Below are 15,931 nucleotides of genomic sequence, written 5' to 3' on the forward strand. Positions count from 1 at the left end.
CAACTGGAATGTTAAGTTCAAATGAAATTACTTGAGAAGTATAAGATTTGCATCTCAGGGCTTACTCCAGGCAAAGTGACAATCTAACTATTATTCAACATCATCCTGAAAATATAGTACTGCTTGACTTTTGTACTGCCGTGTAAATGTGTTTGTGAATGACAAGGCTATGGCAAAACTGATGTTCTTGAAGTTCATGTAAAGCAGTTATTAGCTTTTACTTGGTATTTTTCTTTGAATAAACTGTCTTTAAACTGAACATTAGTGAAAGATTAAGTAGCTAAATATACTCCTGCATGAGTCTCCAAATAGTAGGTTTCAAACTCTGATCTACTGTTCAATATCTATTTCATGAGGAATGGAGGTTGTTCTGACGTTTTGCTTTACAATCTAAGTTTAAATCCAGACTTGATTGATGAAGTGAAACGACTGTCTGCCAACTGAATTTTAACAGTAGTTAAGTCTTCTTAACTAATTTCTATTGGGTTCAGGATTGAAATCCATGTTCAACATGAATTGGCAATCAGATTCAGCAAAGTTAGTAAGTTTTATTTATAAAGGATTTTAAAGCCGCTATGTGAGTGCAGTGTGATGAACTATTTATAGTTTCAGAACTCAGCGTGTTGCAGCATGGAAATACAAAGAGTTTTAATCAATTTCTAGTTCTGATACATCGACAATGCATTTTCAATGCTTTTAAATTATTTAGTTTCTCTGTATTAAATCACTGATCTCATAGAAACTACCCTTCATAAAAGTAAATTTGAAAACAAGCAACATAAACACATAATATTGAATGTATCAAACTTGGAAATGTGCATTTTCCCCAGAACTCTCAACGTCTATGTATTCTGCTAATGTTTGCCTGGAGGTTTTCCATTAAGTATTCTTGCATTAATATTCATATTACTTAAGTACATCATAACAGATTCCTTCAAAATTGTCTCTGTTACACGTTACAGTGAAATGTAATGGTAACAGATTGCAGGTAGTGATTTATGTTCTCATTTAATAAATCCCAAAATGCTAAAATCCAAGGTTGGTTTGTGAGCAGATGTGTTTTACACAAGCCTGTCTTATATCAACAGTGTGTGTATGTTTCTGTAATGGGCATAGAATCCCTACAGTGTGGAAACAGGCCATTCAGGCTCAACAAGTCCACACCAACCCTCTAAAGAGCATCCCAACAAGGCACATTCCTCATGTCTAACTCACAGAACCTAAACATCTCTGGGCACTATGGGCGATTTAGCATGACCAATCCATCAACACTGCACATCTTTGGACTGTGAGAGGAAATCAGGGCACCCAGAGGAAACCCACGCTGAAACAGGGAGAGTGTGCAAACTCCCCACAGGCAGCCTCCCGAGGGTGGAATTGAATCAAGTCCATGGCGCCACGTGGCAGCAGTGCTAACCACTAAGCCACCAATTCCACCAATCCATTTGTTGTTTCGTTTTCTAGTGTTTGTTTTTGTCCTTGCTGCCTTCTTCTATGACTCTTTACATAGGTTCCCGCTGGCATATTAGTTTAAACCCTCCCCAATTGCGCTAGCAAACATTTCTCCTATACGTTGTCCCCAGTCCCATTGTAACCCGTCCAATTTGTACACGCCCCACCTCCCCAAGAACCATACAAAGTGAAAATATATAATCTTTTGCAAAGAAACTATTTCACTCACAGAATTTTGTTGCACAATAAATCTTAGCCCTCTTGGCCATTGAGTTTATAAAAAGCTCTATCCTGATATATTTTTTAGTCTTTAGTGAGCTGAATAATCTTGGCTAGAATGGTAGTATGACATCACAATTTATTTTTATGTTATTCAGTCTAGGAGGCAAAACCAATCAAAATTATTGTTCTCAGTCAACACCCTTTTGGATAGCAAATGTGGTTGGATGTTGGGCTAAGACAGAACTTTATTCTTTTACCCTCTGCCACGCTTAAATACCTAGGAGCCATTCAGTTAAAAGATGGCTTGCTGAGTGAACTCATAAAGGATTGCCAGCAACTGGAAAATCTGAGCTAAACTAATTCTGGAAATTATAGATAAAGCTAGGAGAACATTAAATGCAAAAAAGTAGTTTGTATGGATTGGAAACTTAAAATTGTGTAACACAGGATGGCTGCACTAATATTTTCTTTTAACAGAATCATAGTCAACAAAACTACTGTGGATGAACTTAGCCGTGCAAAGCAAGATACGCTGTTAGAGAAATGGCAGCCAATTCATCACCACAGGAATTTTTATTTAAAATTGATTTATAAAAAATATACGTGAATTTAAATTTCAAACTGAGTAAAAGTGACAATGAGATTGGAAAATACGTATTCAAAAAGATTTTGGACTGTTATTCTATGAATTTCAGTAGAAAGAAGATTGAGCACAGGGAAGCAATTGACCTACAATTTGCTAAGAATCCATGTTATGTTGATGACAAAGAGCAATTCAACCCATATAGTTTCACAATGCTCTATATATCTTTTGTTATTCCATAGAACAACATTGTAAAATAAGACACAAGTGCATATTATCAACAAGAGCAATAATAATCTATGAACTTTGTTTCATTCAACATTAAAAGTAGTCATTGTAGGGAACATCAATAAAGGATCTTTTCAAACAATTTCAACTTCTGTTGAAAACCCAGTAAGCAGATTTTTGTGCTTCTGACTAGAAATAAATAAGTTTAATTGTTGTTTGGAATAAAACCTGTTTTGGTGCATCTTTGTTTTACGTATTCTCATCCAAATATCAACAGGAGTAATAGAAAAGCAATCGTTATTCATCTGGTCATTTGTGGGCAAAAAGTGGGCAGGGATTTTTAAACTGGCAATCAATTAGACAGAATCCTCAACTCTTATTTTCTGTCTTGTTCTATATTCCTTGACACCCTTATCAAGCAAAGATCTGACTAACTTTGTCTTGAAAGCATGAATTATCCTGTTAATCACGTTTTAAAAGAGAGCTCCTGATTTCTGAGAAAACATTGTATTCAAGAAAATGCTTCCGAGATAGTAGGAACTGCAGATGCTGGAGAATTGAAGATAGCAAGGTGTAGAGCTGGATGAACACAGCAGCCAAGCAGCATCAGAGGAGCAGGAAGGCTGACGTTTCAGGCCGAGACTCTTCTTCAGAAATGGTGGGGAGGTTGGGGGGCTCTGGAATAAATAGGGAGAGACAGGGAGGCAGATAGAAGATGGATAGAGGAGAAGATAGGTGGCGAGCAGACAGACTGGTCAAAGAGGCGAGGATGGAGCCAGTAAAGCTGAGTGTGGATGGGGAGGTGAGGAGGAGATAAGTCAAGGAGAGGAGTCAAGGGAGGACAGACAGGTCAAGGGGGTGGGATGAGGTTAGTAGGTAGGAGATGGGGGTGGGGCTTGAGGTAGGAGGAGGGTATAGGTGGGAGGGAGGGCAGGTTAGGTAGGTGGGGATGAGCTGGGCTGGTTTTGGGATGCAGTAGGGGAGGAGAGATTTTGAAGCTTACGAAGTCCACATTGATACCATTGGGCTGCAGGGTTCCCTAGCGGAATATGAGTTGCCATTCCTGCAACCATCTGTCAGCATCGTTGTGGCACTGCAGGAGGCCCAGGATGGACATGTCATCTGTGGAATGGGAGGGGGAGTTGAAATGATACGTGACTGGGAGTTGCAGTTGTTTAGTGCAAACTGAGCGTAGGAGGCCCAGGATGGACATGTCGTCTGAGGAATGGGAGGGGGAGTTGAAATTGTTCCCGACTAGGAGGTGCAGTTGTTTGGTGCGAACCGAGTGTCAGTGTTCTGCAAAGTGGTCCTCAATCCTCCACTTGGTTTCCCCAATGTAGAGGAGGCCATAACAGGAACAGCGGATGCAGTATACCACATTAGCAGATGGGCTTGCGATGGGGGTGAGGGGGGAGATGTAGGGGCAGGTGTAGCACTTCCTGCGGTTGCAGGGAAAAGTGCTGGGTGAGGTGGGGCTGGAAGGGAGTTTGAAGCGGACAAGGGAGTCATGGAGAGTGTGGTCCCTCCGGAAAGCAGATAAGGGTGGGGAGGGAAAAATGTCTTTGGTGATAGGGTCGGATTGCAGATGGCGGAAGTGTCGGAGGATAATGCGTTGGATCTGGAAGTTGGTGGGGTGGTATGTGAGAATGAGGGGGATTCCATTTTTGTTGTTATTGCAGCGAGGGGGTGTGATGGAACCTTCTACTAAGGTGGGAATACTGATGTGGTACGCTGCATCCACTGTTCCAGTTGTGGCTTCCTCTACATCGGGGAAACCAATTGGAGGATTGGGGACCACTTTGCAGAACACCAACACTCGGTTCGCACTAAACAACTGCACCTCCTAGTCGGGAACAATTTCAACTCCCCCTCCCATTCCTCAGACGACATGTCCATCCTGGGCCTCCTGCAGTGCCATAATGATGCTAGCTGAAGGTTGAAGCTTCAGCAACTCATGTTCTGCTTGGGAACCCTGCAACCCAATGGCATCAATGTGGACTTCGCAAGCTTCAAAATCTCCCCTCCACCTACAGCATCCCAAAACCAGCCCAGCTCATCCCCGCCTCCCTAGCCTGTCTGTACTCTCACCTATTCCCTCCTCCCACCTCAAGACCCACCCCCATCTCCTACCTACTAACCTCATCCTGCCCCCTTGACCTATCTGTCCTCCCTTGATTGACCTGTCTCCTCCCTACCTCGCCATCTACACTCATCTTTACTGGCTCCATCCCTGCCTCTTTGACCGGTCTGTCTCCTCTCCACCTATCTTCTCCTCTATCCATCTTCTGTCCGCCTCACCCTCTCTCCCTTTTTGTTTCAGATCTCCCTTCCCCTCCTCCATTTCCAAAGAAGGGTCTAGGCCTGAACCGTCAGCCTTCCTGCTCCTCTGATGCTGCTTGCCTTGTTGTGTTCATTCAGCTCTAAACCTTGTTATCTTAAAAGGAAATGCTTCCTGATTTTATTGTTGATTGGCTTTCATTTTAAGGTTTTGGTCCAAATATTCCAATTGAGGTGAAATAACATTGTGCACCACTGATTCCAAAGGAAAATGCCGCAAAGATCTATCAATTCCTGTGGCAGAGAATTTCCCCACCTTTTTACAGATCAGCGAAATCTCCAGGTATCTTGAATCAGTTATGTTATCAAGCAGATTGAAGTATTTTCATGCACAGTAAACTAGGAATTAAATGAACGAATGCCCTTTCATGTTTAATATCAGTAAATATTTGGGACAAACACATTAATTTTATACGAGAAACAGAAACTAACAAGCACGTTTATAAAAAAAATGTAAGCTTAAAATGAAAAACTAATTCAATAAAGCAGAGAAACCAATTAGCAAGTTAGGTTTTCTAAGCCATTGAAGTTGTTCAGCAGGAATTATAAACTTTGTGTGCTGTTGAAAACCCCTGTTACACCACTTTCAACAAAGCTTAACCTTTTCATGCGATTTTACAGTGAGGCCATTAGTGGAAAAATGTAAGTTATTGTCTGATCAGTTATTTTATGTTGATTGCAGTCTCCGGGGATTTCATGGACAAGAGTAGAATCACTGTCAACACATTCTGCATTTTCACATCTAACTGCACATGTGCAAACTCCAGAAGCCATTAATTTCAAAGGCATGATAATAGAGAATGCTGCCAATTTGTCTACATTACTATGTCATTGCTTGGGCCAATAAAACCTAGTACTGGATTTTTCCATAGAGAAAATGGTTTTCCTTATCTATCCTATCAAATGTTTTTAATATTTTAAACATCTTGATTAGATTATCCTTCAATATCAAATGCACATGAGAATTGGAGTTAGGTTTATGCGACCTTTCACTATATTTTGGATTGCAATTTATACCTGTCAACTAACTTTAATGATTTCTGTACTAGGAGTCTCACATTACCACATCTCCTGGTCTCTCACTATGAGTAAAATACTCTTACTTGTCAGATCTACTTTTTCCCCTAATGCACTCTTTTTGCCATGGTTTTAACCATTCATTTAATCCAGTTATGTTTAATTCCAGCTTTTTGGATGGGTGAACAATACGCATATTCCAATGAATCTAGTACCAACTTAAATGTGTATATGTTTTTCCCTATTTCTTCATTCGAGTCTTAATAAATAAAAAAATAGTGAGAAGCTGACTTATCACAGTCCACCAATCACCATGCCTAACTTTCCATTTCTGACCTTCTAACCAATTTTGAACCCAAGTTATTTTAATTTTTGGAAATAAATGTAAGTGATTTGCTAGCTCAGATGTATGAACAATGAAGTGCTCATCTCACAATGGCATAATTGTAACTTCTTTTGGGATAGGATCTGTCCATGGTGGGTTTATAAATTTTGGCAACTCCTTCTTGAAAAACTATGAAGAGAACAGGAAAATCAAATATTACATTCCAACAGAAATTGATTTGGTCTGCTTTATTCTGCTTTAACTACAGCTTAAATTGCCTGATTGATTTAGAGCATTACTAAGGAGGCTCCTTGGTGCTGTGACTGAATTTAATTGCACTACATTAATTCCACAAGCTATATTCAAATTGTCACCAACATCTCAATCACTCCACAGCAGGAAAACTGTCCCAAAGTGTCAGTTCTTTGATTCTCGGTGGATAACTTCAATGACTCAATCTGACTTTTGACTAATTGAGAAAGTGGCTTATTTTTAATTACAATAGTTAACCACAGTGAATGTGATTGAAAGATCTGAAAAATGTTTATTGAACTTCAAATGTTTGAGAAAAGGGCTACACTGTCACGAAATTTACTGAAGTCTTATTACAATTTTTCACAAGCTATAAAATTATGGTTATAAAAACATTCAAGCTGGTATGGTCATATTAGAAGGATCATCCTCCATGAATTTAGACCTAACTCTACCTTTTAGTTTCTACAATTACAGTTGAGTAGCTATGTTATTCACTGTTGTGTCCATAAATTAATTAAATTATCCAACACATTTTCAAATGAATTTTAGTGAACCACTGTACTTTTTTTACACAGTTAAGTTTAAAATTTAATGTAAATTCATTTCAATCTGCCCTTTTGTGTTGGTTAAGTACAAGTTATAAATTGAATTAATTCAGGACATTCTAAGTAAAATTGCAATTCTTCATCCTACCATCCTTGCGATAGAATATGACATCCACTTTCCTCTCTTCTGAGCCAAGCAGGGCTTGGGCAATCTGGGCAATCGCATGTCGCTTGCTCTCTGGACCATGCAGGAAATCACAGGTACAAGGTTTCTGCATAACATCCGGCCTCGAGAATCCAGTCATCTCACAAAAGCCATCATTGCAGTAGATAATTGCACAATTCTGTACCCTTGCATTGGCAATGATGAATTTTCTGTCTGTAAAGAAATTGAAACATAATGATGGATAATGCAAAACACTAGCCTGTTCTTGAAAATCATGATTAATAACTAGCTAGTCGTGATAATTAACCACTACTGTTTGTATAGACAATCTATTAGGTTTGTTTTACATGATAATAAAAACAATTCCAAAATTGTTGAAGTTTGAAAATATTGCTCAAACACAAAACGTACAGTATCTTTATGCCTATTTAACGTTTATATTTAAGTGTTCTATCAAACAATCTTTTAGTAATACAAACTTGAGTATTGCATTAAACTTATGAATTAAGCAACTTGCACAGAGGAGTTCAATTTTAACATCACGCATGCCGAAAAACATGATGTTTCCATGATATCTCGGTAGTCCCAAATCTCACAAACACATTGCTTGGATTCCACAGGAAATGTGCCTTCAATACAATATTGCTTAACCTCCAATCACATGCATATTTCCAATACACTGATGATACATTTGATGTACGTTAGTCTGCAGCTGCATGTAAGATTTTCTTTAATGGACTCCATTCTGCAGTCAAATTCATCTTTGAAATGGAATCGTTGAGCTCCCTTTAGTTAATGTCCTAGTTCACAATTCAGCCAGGACTTCTCTACTTTCGTCAATATTCACTAATTGCTGTACTTGTTGGAATACTTACAGTTTCATGCTATATGATTAGCCTTATCAGCAACCTCATTATTAGAGCTCAAACCAATTATTCACCATGCAAGCTTCACACAAAATGGGGCATATCAAAGACATCCTGCAGTATAATGGCTACCCTAATCAGATAAATTCTCAGCCTACATTGCACAAACGCATTAACAAACCTAAGGCTGTCACTTTTAATCCTGAAAAGTACTCAGTCGACTTCAGATTATCCTAAATTATCGCAAAGGTTTGAGAAACTGGTGAAACTAGCTCCTCCAAGCTATTTAAATGCAGAAGCAGTGCAAGTGATGTTTGCCACCAACAAGATGCTGCTGTTAAGGCAAAGTGATGTTCTGCCTATCACACTAATGAATAATGTGGTATATTAATTTCATTTATGTAAGCCATACATTCCAGAGACTTGCAGATTGTATCATGAATAACATCTCTTTAGTTGTTAGCAACAAGTAAGGTACTGACCATATTCAACTAATGTATCCTTGTAAAGCTCACAACACACAATGATAAGTTTGATTTTGCTTTCAGTCAACATTTTCTGGCTAATCCTGAGTGTGCAAAAGAATTGTACTGACAACAATTTAGGAATGACAGTTAGGCTCACAATGTGGTGCACTAGCGTGTATTGGAATCTACATGTGTTAATGCATAGGGTCCACATGTTTGCATTCAGAAAGAATATGTACTCATTTCCACTCAACAAAATATGAACAGCCATTTACTGGTTCTTTTACATAGCAGTGCCTTGATCAATCAAAGTCAAGCATTCTGGTTTGAAATTTAAGCAAAATATGGCAGTTAGCTGTCGATCATCATTTTCTGTGGCAATACCTCTGCCGAGCAAAAAGCATTCTCCTCTCATAAAGTATAAACTGCTGGTTTTGTCTTCAAATTATTTTTCTCACATTCTGTCATGATAAATCTTTGAGAAAATGTGCCTTTATCAGCAAAATTTTATGCCAGCAATGTAAAAATGTATAATGATTTGATAATCACTAGGATCCATTGTAATTCCACAAGTATAGGGCTACATTAAAACAGCATTATTGTATTGAAGGCTGTGATGAGAAATTTCCCTGAACAACATCCTACAAATTTATTTTTGCCAATTCTTTTCTCCTGCTCAAAAAGGTGTGAGATGACAAAACTACTATGTTTTGAGTATATATTAATTACATGTTCAACAAAGGGAATTTCACAGGGAATATGTCCTTCTATATCAGTGCTGCTTTGACCTGTATACAAGTCTTAAATTGCCTTTCACAATTAAACCAATACAATCAGAACAACTGCTAAATGAGATTAAAACTCTAAAACAATTTGAGCTTGTCTTGGTTAGGTGCACTCTCAGAGGTAAATAATTTTCATGAAATCATTTCAAACTCAGTTGTGCCTTTCCTAGTGTGAAACATAAAACTCATATTCCTCTGTACATCTCTATGTACATGTTGGTTTCAGTGTATTGCCAAAAGTTTTCCAGATTTTAATTTATATTTTAGAGGCACATTAAAAAAAATTGTCAGTGATAAAACATTATCATTTTGATAAATGCCAAGATCTTAACGGGGTTACAAAGGTCCGTTGGTGTCTCATCAGGTTGGGCTAGAGTTCTAAAAATGAACCTGAATATTATCTGTGAGATATCATTATCAATTGAATTGTCCATTCCTTCATTGCCGTTTCTGCCATTGCAATACTAACAAGAATCAGACACAAGCATGGGTAGGAGTTCAATATCAATTGTCTTAGAAAAGAGGATACATTACTATAACGGGGCACACGTATTTATCTTTCAGTCAGCATGAGAAATTTTTTTGTTACATCTGGGAGGGAAAATTTAACCCTGATCTCTACTCTTTCCCTGGAAGCTACAGGCATATACCTGAACAGTCTTGATGGGAATATAATCTTTGGCAATCGTAGCTGGACAACAATATAGCTGATCCCTGGTAGCTTCAATCTGAGAATTGGAAGTATATCCATTATCTACGCTTCCTTGTTGGAGGAGGAAAATGATTGCCTTGGCCACAGGTGGTTTAGCTGAAGGAAAAAAAAATAACGTGGTGGACATGATCATCAGCCATTCTATATCAGAAAGTTATAGACTTGAGAACACAATCTAATCTATCACTAGAATATAGTGCTATGCTGTTGGAGGCACCAACTTTTGGGTGAAAATAAAATTAAACCTGCTTGATCAAGTGAAGGAAAAGAATCCCATGGTATTATGTGAAAAACAACAAAGAGGTTCTATTTGTATGCTGGAAAATAATTACTTATTTCTCAACAACAAAAGTAGGTTAAATGACCATTCATCTCAAAACTGTTTAGTGGATCCTGCTGCGTGTGATTTAACTTCTGTATCTGGCTACACAATAACAGTGGCATTAAAATAATTAAAACATTGATTGCAAATATCCTCTTGTCTTTCGAACATTGCAGGAATGCAATAAATACTATTCAAATAAGGGTTTGACTTATCTAGCTTTGCAGAATAAATATCTATGATGTGTAGTACAATGTTGTAAAAATATCTTGCTATTGGTAGTAAGGTTGGAGAGGATATAGTCCTGTTCCATGGCAGACTATGTGTGATTGGAGAATATGTTTACGTTCCAGTTGTCCTATTGAGGTCACTGCTACAGCTTTGATCCTCAACATCAGTTGCTGAGTCCATCAATTCTTATTTTTCATACTGTTGAGAGATGACTATATATCTGCAGTAGGACATTTTTATGTTACATACCATGGACCTAATGATCTCTCACACTCTGCTTGATTTGTGCTTCAGGGGTAGCACAGTGATTCAGTGATTAGCACTGCTGCCTTGGGGCATTCAATTCTATCCTTAAGTGACTGTCTATGTGGAATGTGCACATTCTCCCCATGGCTGTGTGGGTTTCCACTTGGTTTCTTTGCACCGTCCAAAGATGTGCAGGCTAAGTGGATTAGCAATGTAAATTGTCCATAGTGTCCAGGGATGAGTAAGTTAGGTGGGTTAGCCATGGGAAGTGCAGGGTTACAGGGAATGGGTAGGGTGTTAGGTCTACGTGTGATGTTCTTTATAGGGTCAGTGTGGACTTGTTGGGCTGAATAGCCTGTTTCCACATAATAAGGATTCAATGGTTCTATGATACTAAAAAGGCAGCAGAAACTTTCTATATCAGTTTGACTGAAATTCATAGCTTTACCTCATTGTTTCAGGCTTGGCACCCCTACAAGGCTTACATTCACAGGCTCAGAATCCCAATTATGAGTGTAGATACCAGTGCTTGTTAGTGGTTTGGAGGCTCTCACAGAACTTTAGTAAATTACTAGAATGACTCAGGAACCTCAGCATTGTTTTTATCACCAAGCAGACACCCTCTAGCTTTATGTGGTGGCTGAAAGATTGCAGGAACAGAACTTACACAAAATGAATACATCATGACAGTGGTCAAGCTAGCAGGAGTTCACCAGCACAATAGTGCTGGGTTGTTCATATGCCAACTACACATTGAGGGAGTTGTACTCTTTGTGGTTTCGGCACATTCTGTCATCAAAATACAATGCAGGCAAAGTTATGTCTGTAAAGTAAATGACACACTGTCATAATAGGAAGACTGAAGCATTGGCAAAGCCAGAACCAGAGGCCAGAGTTTAGAGGAAAGACAATGAAGAGACTTTTCCTGACACAAAGATGTCTCAGACACAGTGATGGGTGTTGAAATTGAAGGATGTTTTCTGAGCCACATTTTCTAGTTTGGAAGGATACCCTGGCAAAAAAAAATTCAGAGCCACAACTTCCTAGCTGCTGGCTGCGGTATTCTCACTCTGCTCTGTGGCTCAAGAGGTGGCACAGTTCTTGGTGAAGCACAGACGTGAAACACATGACTTCAGGCTTAGTTACAATGGGGAAGTGTGCTGCCTGAAGACTTTAGGCAGTTAAGCCCCTCTTTCTCCTCCTCTGTGAGCAGCTCATTTTAGTCAATGCCCCTGCTCCATCTCCCTCTGATGCTGAGACTCAAGGCCCATCGCAACTCTAGCTTCATAACTGCAAGCAAAACATTTACTTCACAACCCTGCTGTCGGAACAAATTCCTTTGCATCATTCAAAACAACTCCCTACAGAAGTTTTTAACTTTTCTGAATTCCTCCAAACAACCTGTACTACTAAAATTTCTGCAAGAGACGGTAGAAATTAATAAGAAAAAGCCAACTAGTTGGATAGTGATGTTCTTAATTAGAACAGTGCCTTATTCTACTAGATCAGTTATAAATTTTAAATCTGTAATAGATAATTTTTTTATTAAGCTAAGGTGTAAAGGGATATGGGCCAAAGGCAGATATAAGAATTAGACTACAGATCAATCATGGTTCCATTGGGTGGTAGAACAGACTTGAGGGGCAGAATACATAGAGAGGAAATGAGTAAAGATGATGCAATAAGCAGCCATCAAATCAGTGTTAGACATACCTAGCTTCATGATCTTCATAATCTGCACACTTCTGGTACATCTATGCTATCTTATGTGAATGTCTCCTACAAAATTGTGTTTGGCATGGTTTGCAGTAAAAGTGAGTGAGAGTGAAGTGGACTCTAGTTTTCCCATAAACTACCATCCTTGACACTGAAGCTGTAGGTACGGAGGAGCATATTTTTTGAAATATATGACTATTGGAGCTTTGACAGATTCCACATTTGTCAATGACAGGATATATCCAAATTTTGTTTTGGATCTTTCTCTTTCTGATCATCTTGCAATCTATCCTTAAGTTTAAATATTGCGGTGATGCACATTGCAGATGTATGTGTTCAACAATTTGATTGACTGTGCATTATCCAAATGGATAGGGACTTTCATTTTTTTTTGGTTGGGATGTGGCTATCAGTGGCAGTGGCAGAATTTATTATCCATCCCGAATTACTCTTGAGAAATTTTTGGGAGCTGCCTTTGTGAATTGGTGCAGTCCATGTGGTCTAGGTAGATCCATGTTGCTGTCAGAAAGTGTCAGAGAGCCATAGAGATCCACAGTAGAGAGCAATGCAACATAGTTTTCCCAGATTGTGCCAGAGAATACAGCTTCCAAATAAATAAAGTGTCAATGAAACCTGCCCAATTCTAATTTGGAAACAGAAGTCACTATTTCTATATTATACACGTAATTCCCATATTTTTTGGATTTATGATGTTGCACCTTTCTAAGAAATTCAGTTGAAAAATGAATAAATCTGCAGTGCTAACAAGGCCTGAAATGTTATTCAATAGCCCTTTACCTATTACACCCTGAACACAGTTAATCAACTAATGAGATGCGAAGATGGGCTGAAACAAAACAACTGTGATAACTGCATGAAAAGTGAAATTGCTACTCAATAAATGTATTTAAACAGGTCCAGTGCAACATGGACATGTCTTCCATGGCAATCAGCTGCTGGGAGATCCAAACTTCTTTGCACCTGTTGTTACCTGGGGACATGGCAAAACGTGCCATGTCAGTTTAGACATAGATTATTATGGAGCACAGGAGCTCAAAGTAAAACCCTACACTGTATTTTAAAAAATATGGCTACACAACTGATCAAAGCAAAAGGGAGATGAAATTAACATATTACTGTCAGGTTTCAGGGCTTAATTCTTATTTGGGATTGAAATGTTCTCTGTCTCCAAGCCATGCAAAAAGATAATTGGGAGTACAGGCTCCTTTGGGGCGGTGAATGTTCATTTCCAGTACGCACACAATCACAAAGCTGTTGACAACTGAGCAGGAATCCACACTGGACTCACTCAGAGACACTCAGGGTTGGTAATATTGGAAATTGAAAAGAAAAAAAAGTGAAACAATCATAGCTGCATCACAGACGAGTGGTTCTGAGATTGAGGTTAAGTGATATTGCTTGACATATGACTATGCTGTAATTTATGAGAGTTACTTAAAGCTGACATGATAAAAGTGGTGTTCAACATTGAGTATTAACACCACTTACTTATCCAGTTCCTCTAAAATAAAAAGAAGCCAACAATAAAACAAGTTACTCTATAACAGAGAAGAAGGATGTTCTGTACATATTGTGCTTTGTGCCAACCTTAGTTTCTACCTGACAGCAAAAAATCTGAGTCAACTTTGTTGTAATTTGCAGCAAGTTGACGTCACAGCATCTAGATGTTGCTGCTTTTGTACACGTTCATCAGTAAATAGCAGTCACAATCAAGGAATTGATGTTTTCTATCTTCAAATTAAATTTAATGAACGTTATGTTCACATTAAATTCGCTTGCATTTAGTCTAGCTCATTGGTTCACCACGCCAACTTATCTCCTGTATGCAAGCACATTATATTGGCAGGTTTATGCTCTTGATTCATGTCCACAGAGACGTGGACTAACATTGTAAAACCCTCAACAACCATAAACAGAAAGGTCACTTTATTTATCTTTAGCTGATCGACTCCGAATCTTGGTACCAATTCCCGGAAGCCACCCCACTGTGTTACTCAGTTCACCTTACAAAGAAAAATGATACAACTTTGTTTTTTTTCCCCCAAGTACAAAAGCATTATACTACAACATCATTTCAACCATTGCTTAATATAGAGGCACATGATATATACTCCACACATGACAGGGGAGTACTGCTTTCAACGTTCATTGCTGTGTTCTTTTTTCAAATTATAGTTTATTCCTGCACATTGGTTTGTTTAGTTATCTGCTGAGAGCGACCCTAAATTATGTAAACCGTGTATTAACCGAGGGTCCCTCCTTGCGGTTTTCCAAAACGAAACAATAGTGAAATTCTCGATTATCATCTGGATTTTGGGAAGACCAAAACCAAAAACCTTTTGCAAACTAAAATAAAAATATACATTGGAATTGCAACCCCGCCTTTACATTCCTAATTAGACTGCCACAAAAACTCGAAGATCAATTGTGAAAGGGCAGTCCACCGCCACACATCCGGACTGACTAGACGTTGAAACGTGGCAGTAAGTGTATTTTTCTACTTACTTTGGCCCTCGAATTTCCGTATAATGGTCCCCAAAAAGGTATTTTGCGGCGCAACATGCCCCCTTCGCACAGGCATGTTTGATATGATGTGGTTGCTTTGCCCCGATTGAAAGAGCCTTTGCGATCCGTTCGGTCTGTGCTCCTCTTAACAGCCACTCTGCCTCTCTCGGATCGTCCCTTTGTCATAAAAGCATCATCAACAACACAGTCTCTCACCGCTTGGCAACACCAGACCTTCCGCGAACATCCAGAACTCAGGGTCCCCCAGCAGACCCGAGCACCAGCGCGGAGAATGGCAATGAACAATGCCCCGGTCCACCTTCTCGGAACAAAAGCATCGCAAATTTCCAAAGGATGTTTTCCTCAAAACGCTAGGGTGCTGTTGAACGGAAGATATCAGCAGCTTTGAGAGCCCGGGTGACGCTCCCCTCGGCTCCACACGCAGCTCTGATTACCCGAGCGTGTCTGTACTCAACTGATCGCTCCCCATTCCACTTTATGTTACAAATCAGGTTCACGAAACAGCACACGGGATTGAAAGGAAAGTCCTGCAGACAGCAAGAAGGGCGGAACATGCCCACTTATCCGATGTTCGCCAAGTCGCTACAATTAGTTGTGAAAACAATCACTGCTCGAGAACCGCTGGTGGCTGTCCAAGGTACTGAAACACAACTCCAATTTAATTTGAAATGACGCAAGTGTTTCAGAAAAGTAAAACACTACCCTACACACAAACAGCCATTATCGAGCACCCTTAAAATAAACAGGTGCGATTAACAAGTAAACAAAATAAATGTCCTTAGATGCAGGCGATTCTGAATGTGAAGCTTTATTACACATTAAGTCCCCAATAACGGGAGTGGAATTTTGCTCAGTTAAGAACAAGAATTTTACAGCGTGATACAGAAATATTTATCCGGATGTTACAAA

At 39.1% G+C, this 15,931-nt stretch overlaps 1 protein-coding gene across 1 annotated transcript in view; it reads right to left on the reverse strand.

The window, feature by feature from the left end:
- LOC125454399 (potassium voltage-gated channel subfamily H member 7-like) overlaps positions 1-15,668 on the reverse strand; it is a 462,102-nt gene extending 446,434 nt beyond the window's left edge. The window contains exons 1-2 of the mRNA XM_059647318.1: positions 15,002-15,668; positions 7,113-7,343 (exon numbers count right to left, since the gene is read on the reverse strand). Coding sequence (XP_059503301.1) covers positions 7,113-7,343; positions 15,002-15,077 — 307 coding nt within the window. The 5' untranslated portion in view covers positions 15,078-15,668. The remainder of the gene's footprint in view (positions 1-7,112; positions 7,344-15,001) is intronic.
- Between the last annotated feature and the right edge of the window lie 263 nt (positions 15,669-15,931).

Source organism: Stegostoma tigrinum, chromosome 7 (assembly GCF_030684315.1).
Source record: "Stegostoma tigrinum isolate sSteTig4 chromosome 7, sSteTig4.hap1, whole genome shotgun sequence".
Classification (NCBI taxonomy): domain Eukaryota; kingdom Metazoa; phylum Chordata; class Chondrichthyes; order Orectolobiformes; family Stegostomatidae; genus Stegostoma; species Stegostoma tigrinum.